The 20,012-nt window shown below is 32.2% G+C and overlaps 1 protein-coding gene across 1 annotated transcript in view; it reads right to left on the bottom strand.

The window, feature by feature from the left end:
- Nucleotides 1–1,432: 1,432 nt before the first annotated feature.
- The window catches only part of LOC139525103 (acid-sensing ion channel 5-like), a 35,274-nt gene continuing 16,694 nt past the window's right edge, over nt 1,433–20,012 (bottom strand). Inside the window, exons 4-8 of the mRNA XM_071320287.1 lie at nt 9,825–9,981; nt 6,666–6,719; nt 3,029–3,191; nt 2,417–2,511; nt 1,433–1,640 (exon numbers count right to left, since the gene is read on the bottom strand). Of these exons, the coding sequence (XP_071176388.1) occupies nt 1,468–1,640; nt 2,417–2,511; nt 3,029–3,191; nt 6,666–6,719; nt 9,825–9,981 (642 nt within the window). The 3' untranslated portion in view covers nt 1,433–1,467. The remainder of the gene's footprint in view (nt 1,641–2,416; nt 2,512–3,028; nt 3,192–6,665; nt 6,720–9,824; nt 9,982–20,012) is intronic.

The raw sequence follows: 20,012 nt of genomic DNA, 5'->3' as shown, positions 1-20,012 counted from the left end.
TAAAGAATAAACAACACGAACCCCACCAAAAACTAGGGGTGATCTCAGGTGCTCCCGGAAGATCCTGCTCCACATGTGGCACCCGTCGTGTTGCTTATGTGATTACAAATCCGGTAAATAGTCTAATTCGGTAGGCCATATTCATGAAAGGGAAGGGGATTGTAGTTACGACGTAAGGAACATATCCGATATCATTTGTGAAACGGTTATTCCATAACGGTCAACCAACTCGTGATGGCGTCCGTAAAATTTACGAAGGGATGATTTCAACTTCACCATTTGGAACTCTTGGTTTAATAGCTTCCTTGTGAGCAGCAAACCTCTATCAAGAAAATCATGATAGGAAATGCAAGCACGGGAATATCGTATCAATTGGGAGATATATACCCCGTATGCAGGTGCTGCTGGAATGTTGCTACTTAGAAATGGAAAGTTCACAATTGGAAAGCTGAAATCATCTCTTTTGTCGTAAAGTTTTGTTTTCAACCGACCCTCATTGTCAATTTCTAGATGTAAGTCAAGATATGAAGCCGACTTAACTGTATCTGTAGTATCCTTTATCTCTAGTTCGATTGGATAGATGCGTTCCACATAGTCACCTAACTGAGTGCATGGATATAAAAAAAGAAGATTTGGTATGATTGCCAATGAGACAACTCTTCATAAGAACCCAAATGACACAGAAATTAACAACTATAAGTGACCGTACGGCTTTCAACAATGAGCAAAGCCCATACCACATTTGCAGCTATAAAAAGCCCCTAAATGAGTTTATCTGATCATCACAGCTTATGAACAATTAATTGTATACTAGTATACAGTCAGTTTAGAAATTAACTTAACATATGCATAATAAATAAAGTACATCAATTGGTGCACTAAATGTCGTTATTGCCATCATAAGTAGAAAATGTGTATTTGCCAAGTTTTGTTTTAAATCCAGACCAAAAATTATAAACCTCTACATTTGTATACCGGTATAAACACTCTATAGAGGGTGTGTTCTCGAACTGTTAAAGTCTGTACAATGAATAATATTGGTCATGAAACATATACATGTTTATGTTTTATTCAGCCGATATTCAACAGTTTGTCAAGGTTGTTAAAACAACAAAGAAAAAAACGGCATTCACAAAACTCAAAACAATATACACTGTAATATATATGTTCAGTCTCCAGGAATAGACTGTCTTAGCTGTATTCAGCACCACCTTCCGGATTTTTGGATCCTCAGTACTCGTAAACTTCGTATTTCACTAGGCCCTTTGCACTGTTTTGATTTGAGCTTCACTGATGATTCTTTGTAGAATAAACGAGCGTCTGGTTAACATACAGGTAACTTAATCCTTGTATCAATGATGAATGTATTGATATAATTATATCATATGTGTTTACAATTAACATGATTAGGAGTAACAGAGATAGACGGATAAGTTAAATTTCTTTATAATTCATGACTACACGTGTTTACATTTCTTGGAGTGTGGCAATGACATTCTTTTCTTTTGAAAAGTTTGTACGATTCCGGTTTTTGCATTTCTTCCAGATAAACCACAAAACAAACCCCAAAAATTCTCCAAGCTCTGTAATGGTGAGTATACTGGCTCCTAGGAATAATCCCATCTGTCCCCCGAGATTTCCTGAAAGTAACACAAAGCAGGTAAATCATTTTTTGGTGTAGATTTTCATACTGTATTCTACTCTTTGGTCGGGTTGTTGTCTTTTTGCTCATTTCTTTTTTACATTCTCAATTTTTAACCCGTTTTTTTTCTATCGATTTATGAGTTTTGAACAGCGGTATAATACTGTTGCCTATACTTGTATATACTGTTGAAGAAGATTAGTATCAGGAAACTCACGTGTGTCTCCATCTCAATTAGATAACATAAGTTAAATTAGAGGAATTGTACGTGTATTGATGCGTTAATTCAGCTAACTCATTCACAAATATAAGATTGTTAAAATGACTTTATGTTATGAATATGAGAGTAGGGTCAAATCTACAATCTACACATAAATGCACTCTTTCAAAATAACATAGATAACTTATTCTTCATTGTTTTGTGCAATTAAACATGTGTGACTTTCCGTCTTGTATATATTAGTATTCTATTAGATTTTCCGAATATATAAAATATAACTTCAACAGGTAACTCTCTCATTTAAAGTTATCTTTAGGCGAATTTTTATATTCTTTTAAGCTCCTTTTTTATCATACAAGTAAAGTCCTTGTAATAGATCTAGGTTTATTTTTATTTTTAAACCATGCATGGTAACGGTAAAACCAGAAAAACACTACAGACACCCGAAATTTTGCATTTTCATTGAATATAATTAGGTTGTAGAGAATTTAAATGTAATCACATATAAAACTAACCAATGTAGAGAGTTAAACATAATCACATATAAAACTAACCAAATATCTCCACCGATGATCCATAAACAGGTAACTGTTTTACAATTGTTGTTTTTAGTTCATCAAAGTAGATGTGAATGACTATAAAGTTTTTTCTGAAAGGTGAAAAAAATGTTAGTAAGGGCAATTTGTGAGGTATAGTCTAAATAAATAATGCTTAAACCAGATGAAGTTTAATAATTGTCTTCTGAGATAAGACAAAAACCACAACCTGAAACTAACCAAGTTTTCAAAAGCTAAAAGTGTTTCCTGCTTCTTGTAACACCCTTCATAAGAATACTTTATGTTTTATAAAACCCAAACTTTACAGACAATGTGCAGGTAAGGAATAGCGTTTTAATGGGACGCTCTTATACATGTATATATAAAAGCAAAACAATCATGTAAAATAGATCCTGGCTTCGAGAATCACTGAAAAAAATGCGTATTTCGATAATAAATGTCTCTTTGCCATTGCTTGAGGCCAAACATTTGAAATCTCCAAATGTAGAGGAAAAATAATAGAGCATGAAAACTCAAAAAGTTTCAAGTATAGCCAAAGCCGGGCAAGGAATTAAGAGCTTTGACAAAACCAAGGTCTGATTTTTGAGACATTACATAGTACGTTATTACCTGTAATAATCCTGTTCAAATTCATTAACTGCCTTTAGAAGAAAATCATTGTAGAAGTCCGACGGAAATATGGATGAAGAAAGTGTTACTTCGTATCGTGTGCTAGAACATGCAGGTGGACAATGACAACCTGTCTTCATTTTTGAGTTTCCATAAAATTCTCCTATGAAAATTTAAAAAAAGAAAGTATAAGTATAAAGACCTCGTATTTAATGGTAACAGGAAGGCGTTATATTAGAAAATAAAATTTACTTAGTGCAAAATGTACCTCGACTCTTTTTCAAATCAATTGATGGACAGAAAACACAAACAAAATACAAATAGAAAAAATATGTTTAGTAAATTCTATTTTTTCAAGTATACATTGCACTTTTGGTCGCTTGGTATTTCCAAGGACATGTATAATGATACCGATGCTCAAATCTACACAAATTCTTGCAGTGTCTTTTTAAATTTAATTGTCATCGCTTCTAGAGTGATTTCTTTAAGTTTCATAAACTGATATTTTTTTCAGTAAATTATAAACTTGGTTTTGGAAGCACGAAAATTTCAAAATTCAATTATTCATACAAAATATATTATGATTGCTCTGTTACACATGTGTATTATAATCAATATCAACCTACTATAGTTGTCATCTTGGATGGTGCCTATCAAAAATTTGCAGACCAGTTGGAATTACATAAGATCAAATAGAGACGCGATCCTTTCCAAAATTTTATTGCTCTTCAAGTTCGTAATTGATTGTAGTTGTGTCTTTCAACTGTTCTATTAATTCTAACGCCACTGACAAGTATTATTTTGACAAAACTTGCATGATATATTTGATCAGTTTGTGTTTCCAATTGTTTTGTGAGATCACCTATGCAAGCCTATTCTTTGACAGTTGTTCGGACTCCTTGAATATTTGTCCTTCGATACGGTGTAAAACATTTTGCCCCATATCACCACTTTTCTTTTCATAGAAAACAATAGCGTTAAGAAAGCTCATTACTAAGATTTAAGGATGTACTTAGGTGATCCAAGGTAAAATTAAATAAATCAAGAATTCAAAATTGATACTTTAAGCTGGAATAGTATTAGTTAAGGATCAAAATAAGATAGAAAAAAAAATAAAGGTCATGGAGCTTCTTTTCGAGATATTTGAGTTATGATGGGAGAAGGCTGACTTGGACTTTTACCTTATGTTTGCATTGGTATTATTTGGGTCTCAAATCAAAAGAAAGAAAATCAAGAATCTGCTTTAATTTTGTCAAATGACCTTTCATGAGCTATTAAGTCTGATGTTAAAATAAAATAGGTGTTATGGCGAAAAATATTTTACCTTGTATCGTATGGAAAAACACCAAAGGGTCCGATCATTTGACACTTATTCCAAAACCTCACCTAAGTACATCCTTAAACAGATTCTAGATTTTTGTCTTTCAATTCAGTGAGACCAAAATCATGCCAATGCTTAATATATTAATGTAATAGGCAGCTTTGTCCAGTCATTTTACAAAAATCAAACATCTCAAAAAGGATTTTCATAACCTGTCAGTTTTTTTTTTTATCTTATATTATTCTAAGGTGACTACAAAAAAAAGGGAAGCTTTTAACGACCTTGACTGGCTATACAGCCCTCGCACGGTCGGCCCTGGCTTGTGCCTTTTTCTTGGCATTAAATAATTTAGAATGACAAAACAAAACTTATAAAAGATAATATAGAGAAGAAAATTTGAATAATTAAATGAATAAATAAATTGACGAATATGTTAATAAATAAAATAAAAAAATATAAAAATATTTTTTTATAGAAAACATAAAATATTTATATATACGTAAAAATAATTAATTAATAATCACGAAACCACCAAATGTAGGATCAGGAGGAAAGCTATGCCAGGCATACAGCATTGCACGGCAGAAACGTTGTCCTAGTACACCAGCAGCCAAGCAAAGAGCGGATAATTTTGATATAAAATTGAGAAAGGAAATGGTGAATATGTCAAAGCGACAACCACCCGACCATAGAGCAAACAACAGCCGAAGGCAACCAATGGGTCTTCAATGTAGCGAGAATTCCCCGCACCCGTAGGTGTCCTTCAGCTGGCCCCTAAAATATGCATAATAGTACAGTGATAATGGACGTCATACTAAACTCCGAATTATACACAAGAAACTAAAATTTAAAATCATACAAGACTAACAAAGGCCAGAGGCTCCTGACTTGGGACAGGCGCAAAATTGCGGCGGGGTTAAACATGTTTATGAGATCTCAACCCTCCCCCTATACCTCTAGCCAATGTAGAAAAGTAAAAGAATAACAATACGCACATTAAAATTCAGTTCAAGAGAAGTCCGAGTCTGATGTCAAAAGATGTAACAAAAGAAAATAAATAAAATGACAATTTGTGTATGTGAATTTATTTGCCAAATATTTTGTATAAACAGAATATGCCTAAATTTGTGTATGTGAGTTTTGCAAAAATAATTAGTAAGATGTTATGTATGTACTAACAAAAAGATAGGTAAAAAAATAAGAATGGAATAAATAAAAAAATGTGGCTCGGGTGTCTTCCTCCATCTTAGATTTTGGAGTACCAAAAAACAATTCGTCTAGATCTTTAATGTAATGTGCAAATTTTGAAAGTAATATGTATTTCATGTGCAAGATGTTTAGTGTACGTTAAGAAAGTTAAGTATTTTATCTACTACGGACTATATTTTTTTTTAAAAAGACATAATATTTGTGTTTGATTAATTTTTTTTCAACTTTGCCAAATAAGGGGAGATAACAAAGTTAGTAGGGGAGATAACTCATATCAAGTAATTTTATTATAGAAAGTGTTGTAAATTTACCTATTTATATATGTAGCAAGAAAAAAAGTCAAGTGACCCCATGTTTTCTTATCTTAAAACATGTTATAAGAGCTATTTTCTCACATTTTATCTTGAAATTTTATGGTGTAGTTTTCTTTTTATCACACAAAATTGGATACAAAATCTGACAATTTTTGCACAACCTATAGCATGAAAAAGTCCCGTTTCGCATACTTTTTATTATATTTCTGAAAAAAAGCATAAAAACCTCATTTTGACAAATTATGAAACAAATCTATAGATTTTAATAAAGACGCCCCAGCCACCTTAATTAATGTTCTTCTGACCTAAAGCCTCAATTTTAAATTATAGATTTCTTTTAATCTCGCCGTTAACAGTAGGAGACGATTAAAATAATATGTCAACGCACTCCGTCTTACTACTTTCGAAATTGAAATTCATGATATTTCCTCAGTTTTTATTTGTAAACTTTATTCTGTGTCTTAATTGATTTACGAATTTAAACTTCGGTAAAAACAAAAGAGAAGGGAGCAGCAGTATATCGCTGTTTGACAGTAGGCTACAAACTAAAACAGGGGGAAACACATCATCTATTCCTGACTTGGTACAGGACATTTAAAAAAAATGATAGGTAGAACCTGATTTTATGGCTAAGAAAACCTCGCGTTTTTTTATGCGCGGGCGGAAACTAACTGTCGCTTTAATTTGACAACTGTTCTCAACGAAATGAATTTCTTTTTTTCTTTTTTTTTTTTATCTAAACTGATAATATTTACTGTCCTGTCCATCTTACTTCATACTTCTTGCTTCATACCTTTTGCTGGTCTTGCACACTTGAAATATTCATACTTAGAACAAATGGGGTAATCTACAAATAAACCAACATTCAAGATATTTTACCTGGATATCATTAATTGCGAATAGCAGTTTACATACAATATTGATATGCTTAATCTAAAAATATTATTTTATAATGATTCTACTTTACAAAAGTTGTAACTGGACTTGTTTTCCACGATTACCATGCAATCCATGATACCTTTGTTTACCTTATTATCAACAATAGTTTACACATTGTTCGTGTATTTCGTTATAACGGTTGAAATCAATTCTCCGTTGTGTAGAATAATGACCATGTTTGATGTCAATTTTAAATTAAAGAAGATGGTTCGTAAAATATTTATTAAATTTCAATACTTATAGCATACATCTTTATTTTGCTAGGATTGTTTAACATTGTAACTCATTGTAACATATTTCTATCAACTATTCATATTTACGATATATATATATAATGTCAACAACATCTTCAATATAATCAGTGAGTCTATGTCCCCAACAAAGCCGGAAGGAATGTTCTCTTTAAGTCTAAAGTTTCATAGTCACTGGGGTAAAGCTGATGACCGTTACTGCATTCACGGTCATCCTAAGATGTCGAAAGAAAAATTAGGTCAGTATCTGTATTATCTGTTACAGTGTTTCTATATCATTTTCTTTACAAAGTATACATTGATACGATGTAAATTTATAAAAGATTCACACAGAAATCACAAATTACTACCGAAAAATGTTCAGGAAACGCAAAATTCAATTTGAAAAAATCGCTAAGATGTCCGTAAATCATTATCAAAATATTTTCAAAATGACCGTAACATAAAACGAGGATGACCGTGATTGGTAAACAGATGACCGTAACTTGTAAAAGATTACCGTAATTTGTAAAGATTGACTGTAATTTATAAAGGATGATCGTAACTTTTAAATGATGACCCTCAATTCTAAGAATATCCGTATTTGTATTCATAGCTTTTTGTTGTGTTTGTCTCCATAGGGGCTTAGTTAGCGGATATAAACATGTTTCGTCAATTTATTTTTAACTATTTGCCGTATTTGGAGTTCATGACAATGATAGTAAATTGCAAATTTCTCGTAAACAATGAAATATTTATTGATAACGACTTAAAAATTTTAATACAAATTGACAGAGATACGACAAAAAGTTGAAGAAACAAGAATGTGTCCCTCTGAGGTGTCTCTAGTACATGCCTCATCTACACTACAATTTTCTATGTTCAGTGGACCGTTAAAATCGGATTAAAAATGTAATTTGGCATTATGATTAGAAAGATCATATCATAGAAAACATGTGTACTAAGTTTCAAGTTGATTGGATTTCAACCTCATCAAACACCTCCTCGACCAAAAACTTTAACCTGAGGTGGGACAGACGGACGAACGAGTAGACGAACGGACGAACAAACGAACGGACGCACAGACCAGAAAACATAATGCCCATGAATGGAGCACAAAAAACACTAATCAAACATATGAATATCCGGTAATCGAGCCTGTGTGTATGGTTCCAGAGGAAGCAGATTAAAATCTTAGTTTGTCTTTATATATGAATAACATTGCTGTATATACAAATTGACAAGGTTCCCCTCAGTGGTGGATCCAAGGCGGATCCGGAGGTTGGAACCCCCTTTTTATTTACCGATCAGTGCATTTGAATGGGGACAAATAGTTTGAACCCCCTTACCCTGAGTTGGGACCACCTTTTTTTTGAAAATGGCTAATCCGCCCCTGCTCTTGTGATACACTATACGCACAAGACTATTTTAAGGATCTATTTTTCTGGAGCTCGCCTTCACTAGTTTGGTCGTAGTATTTTAAAAACAGGTTCTGTTATTTTACTTGCAAGACAAAATAGAAGACAAATCAAAGACGATATAATATCAATGGGTGTTCATCCATTGGCAATTTTAAAAAAGTGCATTTATTATATGTCATTACAAGGAATTCCAGAAATTAAAAAACAATCTTTTGGCTTTTAGTTGGAGGCTGTGCAGCACACTTTTTTTTTATTATACTTGTAAGGTGTCATTTAATCGCGCTTTTGTTGCATGTTTCCCCCACTTTTTCTGTGCATGTTTTGTTGCATGTTCATTTTAAAAATTATACCCTCTACCGTAAAAAAAAGATATATATGGTGAACTTTGTATTTAAAGCACGCCTTATTTCCTCCTACCTATAGGATAATACTCTCATATACATACGTTTTATATCAACACCATTAATCATTTGATACAAAAAAGTAGTTATACAAATACGGATATTTCTTAGAATTGACGATCATTCTTTAAAAGTTACGGTCATCATTTAGAAATTACGGTCATCCTTTACAAATTACGGTCATCTTTTCACCAATTACGGTCACCCTTGTTATTAATTGCTGATTCTGTTACGGTCATCTTAGCGATTTTTTCAAATTGAATTTCGCGTTACCTGAACATTTTTCGGTAGTAATTTGTGATTTCTGTGTGAATCTTTTATAACTTTACATCGTATCAATGTATACTTTGTAAAGAAAATAATATAGAAACACTGTAACAGACAATACAGATACTGACCTAATTTTTCATCCGACATCTTGGGATGACCGTGAATGCAGTTACGGTCATCACCTTTACCCCAGTGATAGTATTAAACCAGATTAATCACTGTTTCATATGTATTATTAACAACATGTACAGCATTTAAGCGTTTGAGAGTGTTTTAAGCTAATGTAATGTATTAAATGCATGCCAATTTGATAACATTCAATTTTCTGCAGTAGTTAATATACGCATGTATTTTATTGGATTTCGAACATGGGTTTATTTACAAAGCGAAAGAAGCAAGTCATATCAGAATAATTATTGTAAATAATATATTTCACTGTCAGAACTAGTGATATACCTTCTTGATTTAATATACAAGTAGCTTCTTTTAAACACATACAATGTAGGTGGCGTAACCAATCAAGAGGGATTTCACTGAATGAAGGCAGAGGAATGTTCATTTACCGTGAACCGTTACCTCATTAGCAAGTGGGACTACTACATTTTGTACGTATGTCTGTCTCTTTACGCATAAACATACATTCATCCGCGAAAGATCTACGAAGAAAAATTTCACATATACATGTTCATACCTTTGTAATCAAAATCAATACATTTACAGGCCCCATAAATATAACTGACATAGCATTCCTTCCAACACTTTGTTGATAAATACTTCTTTCCATCTTCAAAAGATTCTCTGCAGAACTCTGTTGGTGTCGCTCTAAACGGTTCTGACAAATATTCATACTAAAAAATAAAATCACAAAAATACTAAACTCCGCGAAAATTCAAAAAGAAAAGTCCATAAAGGAATGGTAAAAACAAAAGCTGAAACACACCAAACGAATGGACAACAACTGTCATATTCCTGACATTTTGGTACAGTCATCTTACATAGAAAATGGTGAATTAAACTTGGTTTTAAATCTAGCTTAACCTTTCACGTGTATAACAGTCGTATCAATGATACTATATGTAGATGTTCTTAAGTTTTACCCAATATATGTCAAGAAATCCATATGTGTCAAGGAATAAGATTAATATTTTTGTATGCGCAAATTAGGTTTTAAATTCATTTATATTCACTTAAATCATTGGTATAAATTTTCTCGGATAGAATATTCTAATCTTTTTTTCAAAATGAAGATTTTACTATGCTTTTTTTCCCAAAATATGATCAAAAGTACGGTCACCGCGCTATTTTGCAAGCTACGAGTCGTTCATAAATGTCTAAATTTGCTTAGAATGATCATGAAAAATCACATTTGTGTGCATAAAAAGAAATCTATGAGATAGAATTTTGAACAAATTATGAAAAGATAAGTTTAATAATTTGTTTTACGAAAATAAAAAGAAAAAAATGATGTCACCTAACTTCTTCTCTTGCTACAAGCAAAAATTTCCCTATCAATCCAGTATAAATTATTTACAAAAAGAATTATCTCCCCTACAATGGCTAATTTGAAAATTTTATTCTAAAAAACACAAAAAATAGATATTTGTTAAACATTTAAGGTAATGCAATAAATCGTTAAGTTTTCTTTATACAAATAAACAGTCTAACTAATAAAATTGCACATCTGTCTTCAAATTTGCAGATTTTGATAAAGAATTATACCGATTGTGTACTGCATTTGTACAATCCAAGATTGCGGTATACCATGAATATACATTAAATGATTTTGAGACGTTAATAAGTGGAATATAACTTTCTAGAAATTTGGTCCACTCAAAGTGAAAATCAAAAGATAACTTTATCAATGGATACACCTTCAAACTTTTTCACCTGTCTGCCATCAGATTTATTAGACAGACAAAAAGAATCGAACGGCATTGTAAATCAAACCGTTAACTACAGTTGAATCATAGTATATACCCGTGCGTATAAGTAGTCCTGTAGTTCTGTTATAATAGACATATATATTAGACTATAACTGCTTGTTGTTTTTAAATATCAGCTGTATTTGTACGACTCTGAGTCTAAGAAAACTTGCAATGCGAGCTTTAGTCGAGTGGTATTTAAAGACACTAAACAGTAGTTGTCTTTATCGCTATTTTACGATATTTTACATTGATCTTACTAACTGATAATTTCCTTTTTTCTGCACATTAGAGCGATATAAACATAATCGCTAGAAATTAATGAAGCACATGCCTATGGCACGCCTGAACCACTTTTATAGATAATCCTAGATTATCTCAGATAAACCAGGATTTTCTCAGATAAACTAGGATTATCTCACTTTTTTACATTAAGCTCAGATAAACCGGGATTATCTCGATTTTTTCCAGATAATGCGGGTTTATCTCAGAATTTTCAGATAAACCGGGATTTTCTCCAGATAATGAATTTTCTAAATTTTCTCAGATAAACTAGAATTTTCTCGAATTTGAATTAAGCTGAGATAATCCTAGTTTATCTGAGATAAACCGGGATTATCTGAGAAAATCCGGGATTATCTGAAAATTCTGAGAAAATTGATTATCTGAAAAAAAGGAGCCAATAGAAAGTCACGACACATTGGAAGATAATTTCATGGTCATAAGGGATAAGATATAGAGACCATGGTGCATATATATATACAGGCAGAATAATGAAAGATAAGACTCTTACGGGAAACGTTTTAGGACGTTTAATTTTTCTAAATTTTATAAAAAAAATAACAATTGATTTATTTAGGATGTACATGTATTACAGGTATATCGGTATTAATGAAGATCAGAGGGAAGTTGTCTTGAGAGTTTCTTTTAAGAGAATTTGAATGTAATATCCGTATTTTTCCTTACGAAGATAGTGAAATATGTTACATAAATCTAACATCCGCACAATTAACTATGACAAATAACTTTAATGTTGAAATAAGTTTAGTTTTCCTTTTAGAAAGTTATAATCTTAATTAAAAAAGATATCACGCTCCATTTTTCTCTCCGTAATTTTCTCTATTAAAACAGTGAAATATATTATCATACATTTTATTGCTTAATGTTACATTTTAGTACTTACATTTTGTATTTTATTAGTAAATTGAAATATAAAGTTTTAAGTGTTTTTTGTTAATTAGATAATCTAATCATGATGATGACAAATGCCCAATACCTGAAATATTTATTACCTTACAACTCTATTATATTGTTTATTAGTTTGTTATTTAACGACACGTGCCCAGTGCATTGTTAACCATTAAACAAACGCTGTTAACACGGGTGTTTGATCGCCACATTTTGCATTGAATTAGATCTATTTTTTTGCAACTTGTATCTTTATTTTTGTTCTAAGAAAACCTTTCGTACCCAGTGCAATCAGGAGGTCCTGGGCGGTTTTAAGAATTTCTGGAAAATTATTACTTAAAATAATTTTTTTTACTGTTAAATGAAATACATGTAAATTCATGGAGTGTCAGTGAGTTTTAATTTATTATACAAATGAGAGCCCAACTTTGGTAGTCCAGATTGAACACATTGGGCAATCGTATATATGCAATCAGGAACAGATGTATCCACAAAATTATAATAACATTTTATGTACTTTCCTGCTTTAATAAATCATTTTTAATACACAATACTATTTATAAATCAATGTTTAAATGTCACCAATTTATGCTAATTAAGATTAAAACTTCATATAACATATTGTAATACTTAATCTTGTAAAAATTTTCATTAATGAATACTTTTTAAACTAAGATTAAAATTGCATGTGTCATTCGGTCATTTCATGTGTCATTCAATCATTTCATGTGTCATTCAATCATTTCATGTGTCATTCAATCATTCGTGTTACGTATCTCTAGATAAGAGCTAACACTACCAAAACAAATTCACTAGAATTAATCGAAAAATTCTAGAAAAAACTACCTCTAAGCTTATACTCTCATTACCAACTTATGTAGCAGATGTTACTATCATCATCCTAAACGGAATACTTCCAACAGCCCAACTTCATATTAGACTTTTGAACAACATCTTTTGCGCAAGGAATCGAGTGGCGTTATGTTCAAAAATCTGAAACTATAGGGCTAAAAATTTGAAAAAAAAACGGAAAAAGTGGGGTTGGCCTATTTTATGGCTTCTTGAGAAAAACAATGAGGGGAGTCACCGGGTATGACTATTTAGGTCTTGTAGAGGAGAAACAGGCGCATCTTTTGCGCAAGGTATCGAGTGGCACTATGTTAAAAAAAATATGAAAAATGGGGATTTTTTTTCATAGCCTCTATAGAAAAATAATTAGGGGTGTCACGGGGTATACCGTGGTGATAGATATACAGAGTGATTGTAGATACACAAAGTGTTGTTAGATATACAGAGTGGTGATTAAATTCTTTTAAATTCGACGTCCAATTGTTTGATACTCAAATCGACGCCCAATGACAATGTGCCGTCATGTATTGCCAAAAACGACGTCCGATTTATAGTAGTCTTCTCTTATCGATGTCCACTATTAATGAATAATAGAATAACAAATTGCTGCACTTACACTTATACATGTAAATGCATATTGATAAATGACATGCGAGTATACTTAAATAAGAACCGAACGACAAAGAAAACTAAACGAAATATATATATATAGGGCAGCACTCAGTCTTCAACAATGGACAAAATAAAGAAGTATAAATGCCAACTGTTAAAGTATTATAATTTGGACTCTGTAAAAGTTTGTCAACAAATTCATTTGTTTTACACCTGGAGTGAAAAATATACAAAATAAATTGGCATTATGTTTTTATGTTGTGCTGTTACACCATTGTCTCAGATTAGAGGAAGATTAAGCGCTCACAAACATGTTAAACCCAGCCAAATATTTTATGTGCCTGTAGTATAGTGGTTGTCGTTGGTTTATGTCTTGAATATTTGTTGTTCAGATTTTTTTGTTTTAAGTTAGTTTTTAGTTGTATAATAATTGTTTTATATGTGTCATGTCGTGACCTTTAATTGCTCAATGATTCCTTGTTGAAGGACGTACAGTTCCGTATAGATATAAGAAAATGTGGTTTGAGTGCCAATGAGACAATTCCCCATCCAAGTCACAGTTTATAAAAGAAACCCATCATAGGTAAAAATACGGTCTTAAATACGGAGCCTTGGCTCACACCGAACAGAAAGCTGTAATGGTAAAGGGCTATATAATTGCTTACATCCACTTTATTTTAACTCTGGTCTATAGTTGTCCGATTAGCAATCTCTACATGTTTCATTGTTTTTAATAAGCTTTTAAATTACATAAAAAAATGATATTGCAACCTGTAAACATCGGTAATACACTAAAAGAGAAAGTGTCATGTCGTGACCTTTAATTGCTCAATGATTCCTTGTTGAAGGACGTACAGTTCCGTATAGATATAAGAAAATGTGGTTTGAGTGCCAATGAGACAATTCCCCATCCAAGTCACAGTTTATAAAAGAAACCCATCATAGGTAAAAATACGGTCTTAAATACGGAGCCTTGGCTCACACCGAACAGAAAGCTGTAATGGTAAAGGGCTATATAATTGCTTACATCCACTTTATTTTAACTCTGGTCTATAGTTGTCCGATTAGCAATCTCTACATGTTTCATTGTTTTTAATAAGCTTTTAAATTACATAAAAAAATGATATTGCAACCTGTAAACATCGGTAATACATTAAAAGAGAAAGTGTCATGTCGTGACCTTTAATTGCTCAATGATTCCTTGTTGAAGGACGTACAGTTCCCTATAGATATAAGAAAATGTGGTTTGAGTGCCAATGAGACAATTCCCCATCCAAGTCACAGTTTATAAAAGAAACCCATCATAGGTAAAAATACGGTCTTAAATACGGAGCCTTGGCTCACACCGAACAGAAAGCTGTAAAGGTAAAGGGCTATATAATTGCTTACATCCACTTTATTTGAACTCTGGTCTATAGTTGTCCGATTAGCAATCTCTACACGTTTCATTGTTTTTAATAAGCTTTTAAATTACATAAATAAATGATATTGCAACCTGTAAACATCGGTAATACATTAAAAGAGAAAAAATAATATATTTTATTTGTCACATATACTATGTTTAGGTTGTAAAAAAATTGACCTAGAACTGTCTTTACTACTTTTTTTTTATCTTTATTCTTCTCGGACAATCCAACTTTCAGTTCTGTTATAAACTTTTTTTGTCCCAATTTCCACAGTTTTGTTCAGTTTTTTAAGATATATTTTTGTATAATACGGCATGTCGGCAAAAGATGTCTCGGCGTTTGGATCTTGCCATAGGTCCATTAAAACGGACAACGAGAGAGAAGCTAAAAATTGGACTTCGATTAGAAGAGCCAAAAATTAGACCTCAATTAGAGGATGATAGAATTGGCCGCCGATTTGCAAAATATACAAATTGGTGATAGAAATAAAGTGTAGATAGATATACAGAGTGGTGGTAGAAATACATTGTGGTTGATGATAGACAAAATTGTGATAGATAAACAGAGTAGAGGTAGATATACAGAGTGGTGGAAGATATACAGAGTGGTGATAGATATACAGTGGTGATATATATATATATATATAGAAAGGTGATAAATATACAGAGTGGTGATAGATATACAGAGTGGTGGAAGATATACAGAGTGATGATATATATATATACAAAAAGGTGATATATACACATATTGGTGATATATTTACAGTGGTGAAAGATACACAGAGGTTTAGTAAATATATAGAGTGGTGGATGATAGACAAAGTGGTGATAGATATACAGAGTGGTGGAAGATATACAGAGTGGTGATATAGATATAGAGTGGGGATAGATGTATAGATAACGATAGATACACAGAGTGGTGGTAGATATACGGAGTGGTGGTTGATATACAGTGTTGAAAGATTTACATAGTGTCGGTAGATTTATAAAAAGGTGATATTAATACAAATTGGTGATAAATATACATGGGAGTGATAGATATAGAGAGTGGTTGAAGATATACAGAGTGGTGATATAGATACATAGTAGCTATAGATTTACAGAGTGGTGAAAGAAATACAGAGTTTTGGTAAATATATAGAGTGCTGATAGATATACAGAGTGGTGACAGATAAGCAGGTTGGTGATATATATATACAGATGGAGATAGATATACAGAATGTTGAAAGATACACAAAGGGGTGATATATATACAGATTGATGTTAGATATACAGAGTGGTGATTGGTTTACAGAGAGGTAATAGATATATACAAAGATGTGATATATGTACAGATAAGGATGGATATACATAGTGGTGATAGATAAACAGAGTGGAGCTAGATATATGTAGAGTGGTGGAAGATATACAGAGTGGTGATAGATATACAGAGTGGTGATAGACTTACATAGAGGTAATTTATATACAAGTATGTGATATATATATACACTTAAGGAAATATATACAGAGTGAGGATAGATATACAGATTGGAGATAGATGTGGAGTGGTGATAGATGTATAGATGAGATTAGATAAACAGAGTGGTGGTAGTTAATGGAGTGGTGGTTGATATACAGAGTGGTGATAGATATACAGAGTGGTGGAAGATATGCAGAGTGGTGATAAATATACAGAGGGGTGATATATTTACAGAGTGGAAATAGATATACAGAATGCAGATAGATGAACAGATTGGTGATAGGTATACAGAGTGGTGATAGATGTACAGATTGGTGATAGATATACAGAGTGGTGATAGATATACAGAATGCTGATATATAAACAGGTTGAAAAAAGATATACAAGGTGTTGAAAAATATACAGAGTGTTGGTAGATATACAGAGTGGTAGTAGATAAACATATTGGTGATATATATACAGAGTGGTGATATATGTACAGATTGGTGATAGATATACAGAATGGAAATAGATGTACAGATTGGTGTTAGATATACAGAGTGGTGATATGTGTCAGATTGATGATGGATATACAGAGTGGTGATTGAGTGGTGACAGATATAGTGATAATATATATACAGAGTGGTGATAGATATATAGAGTAATGATAGATATACAGAATCGGGATAGATGTATAGATTGGTGAAAGATATACAGAGTGGTGATATGTGTACAGATTGGTGATGGATATACAGAGTGGTGATAGACTTACATAGAGGTAATTTATATACAAGTATGTGATATATATACACTTAAGGAAATATATACAGAGTGATGATAGATATACAGATTTGAGATAGATGTGGCGTGGTGAAAGATGTATAGATGAGATCGGATAAACAGAGTGGTGGTAGTTAACGGAGTGGTTGTTGATATAGAGAGTGGTGATAAATATACAGAGTGGTGGAAGATATACAGAGTGGTGATAAATATACAGAGGGGTGATATATTTACAGAGTGGTAATAGATATACATATTGGTGATATATATAAACAGAGTGGTGATATATGTACAGATTGTCGATAGATATACAGAATGCTGATAGATGAACAGATTGGTGATAGGTATACAGAGTGGTGATAGATGTACAGATTGGTGAAATATATACATAATGGTGATAGATATACAGAATGCTGATATATAAACAGGTTGAAAAAGATATACAAAGTGGTGAAAAATATACAGAGAGTTGGTAGATATACAGAGTGGTAGTATATATACATATTGGTGATATATATACAGAGTGGTGATATATGTACAGATTGTCGATAGATATACAGATTGGTGATAGATATACAGAATGGAGATAGATGTACAGATTGGTGATAGATATACAGAGTGGTGATATGTGTCAGATTGGTGATGGATATACAGAGTGGTGATAGAGTGGTGACATATATAGTGATAATATATATACAGAGTGGTGGTAGATATACAGAGTAGTGATAGATATACAGAATCGGGATAGATTTACAGATTTATGAAAGATATACAGAGTGGTGGAAGATATACAGAGTGGTGATATATATTCAGAGTGGTGATAGACTTACATAGAGGTAATTTATGTACAAGTATGTGATATATATACACTTAAGGAAATATATACAGAGTGATGATAGATATACAGCTTTGAGATAGATGTGGAGTGGTGATAGATGTATAGATGAGATTAGATAAACAGAGTGGTGGTAGTTAACGGAGTGGTGGTTGATATACAGAGTGGTGATAAATATACAGAGTGGTGGAAGATATACAGAGTGGTGATAAATATACAGAGGGGTGATATATTTACAGAGTGGTAAAAGATATACATATTGGTGATATATGTACAGATTGTCGATAGATATACAGAATGCAGATAGATAAACAGATTGGTGATAGGTATACAGAGTGGTGATAGATGTACAGATTGGTGATAGATATACAGAGTGGTGATAGATATACAGAATGCTGATATATAAACAGTGGTGATAGATATACAAATGGGTGAAAAATATACAGAGTGGTACTAGATATACACATATTGGTGATATATATACAGAGTGGTGATAAATGTACAGATTGTCGATAGATATATAGATTGGTGATAGATATACAGAATGGAGATAGATGTACAGATTGGTGATAGATATACAAAGTGGTGATATGTGTACAGATTGGTGATGGATATACAGAGTGGTGATAGAGTGGTGATAGATATATACTAAGTGATAATATATATACAGAGTGGTGATAGATATACAGAGTAGTGATAGATATACAGAATCAGGATAGATGTACAGATTGGCAAAAGATATACAGATTGGTGATATGTGTACAGATCAGTGAAGGATATACAGAGTGTAGATAGAGTGGTGATAGATATATACTAAGTGATAATATATATACAGAGTGGTGATAGATAAACAAAGTAGTCGGCATAGATTTACAGATTGGTGAAAGATATACAGAGTCGTGAAAGATATACAGAGTGGTAAAAGATATACAGAGTGGTGATAGATGTTCAGATTAGTGATAGATATCCAGATTGGTGAAAGATATACATAGTGGTGAAAGATAAACAGAGTAGTGATAGATATACAGAGGGGTGATAGATATACAGAGTGGTGATAGATTTACAGAATTGGGATAGATTTACAGAGGGATGCTAGATATAGAGAGAGGTAATAGATATAGAGAGTGGTAGTTAATCTACATATTGATGACATATATAAAAATTTTGTGGTAAAAATACAGTGTTTTTTGATAAACAGGGTGGTGAAAGATATACAGATTGATGATAGATATACAGAATGCAGATAGATGTACAGATTGGTGATAGGTATACAGAGTTGTGATAGATGTATAGATTGGTGATAGATATACAGAGTGGTGATAGATATACAAAGTGGTGATAGATATACAGAGTGGTGATAGATATACTTATTGGTGATATATATACAGAGTGGTGATATATGTACAGATTGTCGATAGATATATAGATTGGTGAAAGATATACATAGTGGTGAAAGATAAACAGAGTGGTGATAGATATACAGAGGGGTGATAGATACACAGAGTGGTGATAGATTTACAGAATTGGGATAGATTTACAGAGGGATGATAGATATAGAGAGAGGTAATAGATATAGAGAGTGGTAGTTAATCTACATATTGATGACATATATAAAAATTTTGTGGTAAAAGTACAAAGTGGTTTTAGGTAAATAGGGTGGTGATAGATATGCAGATTGGTGATAGATATATAGAATGCAGATAGGTGTACAGATTGGTGATAGGTAAACAGAGTTGTGATAGATGTATAGATTTGTGATAGATATACAGAGTGGTGATAGATATACAGAAGGCTGATATATAAACAGGTTGAAAAAAGATATACAAAGTGGTGAAAAATATACAGAGTGT

The sequence above is a fragment of the Mytilus edulis genome, chromosome 5, assembly GCF_963676685.1.
Source record: "Mytilus edulis chromosome 5, xbMytEdul2.2, whole genome shotgun sequence".
NCBI classification, from domain to species: domain Eukaryota; kingdom Metazoa; phylum Mollusca; class Bivalvia; order Mytilida; family Mytilidae; genus Mytilus; species Mytilus edulis.
The sequence above is the reverse complement of the archived record's forward strand: the minus strand, read 5'-3'. Positions and strand labels throughout refer to the sequence as shown.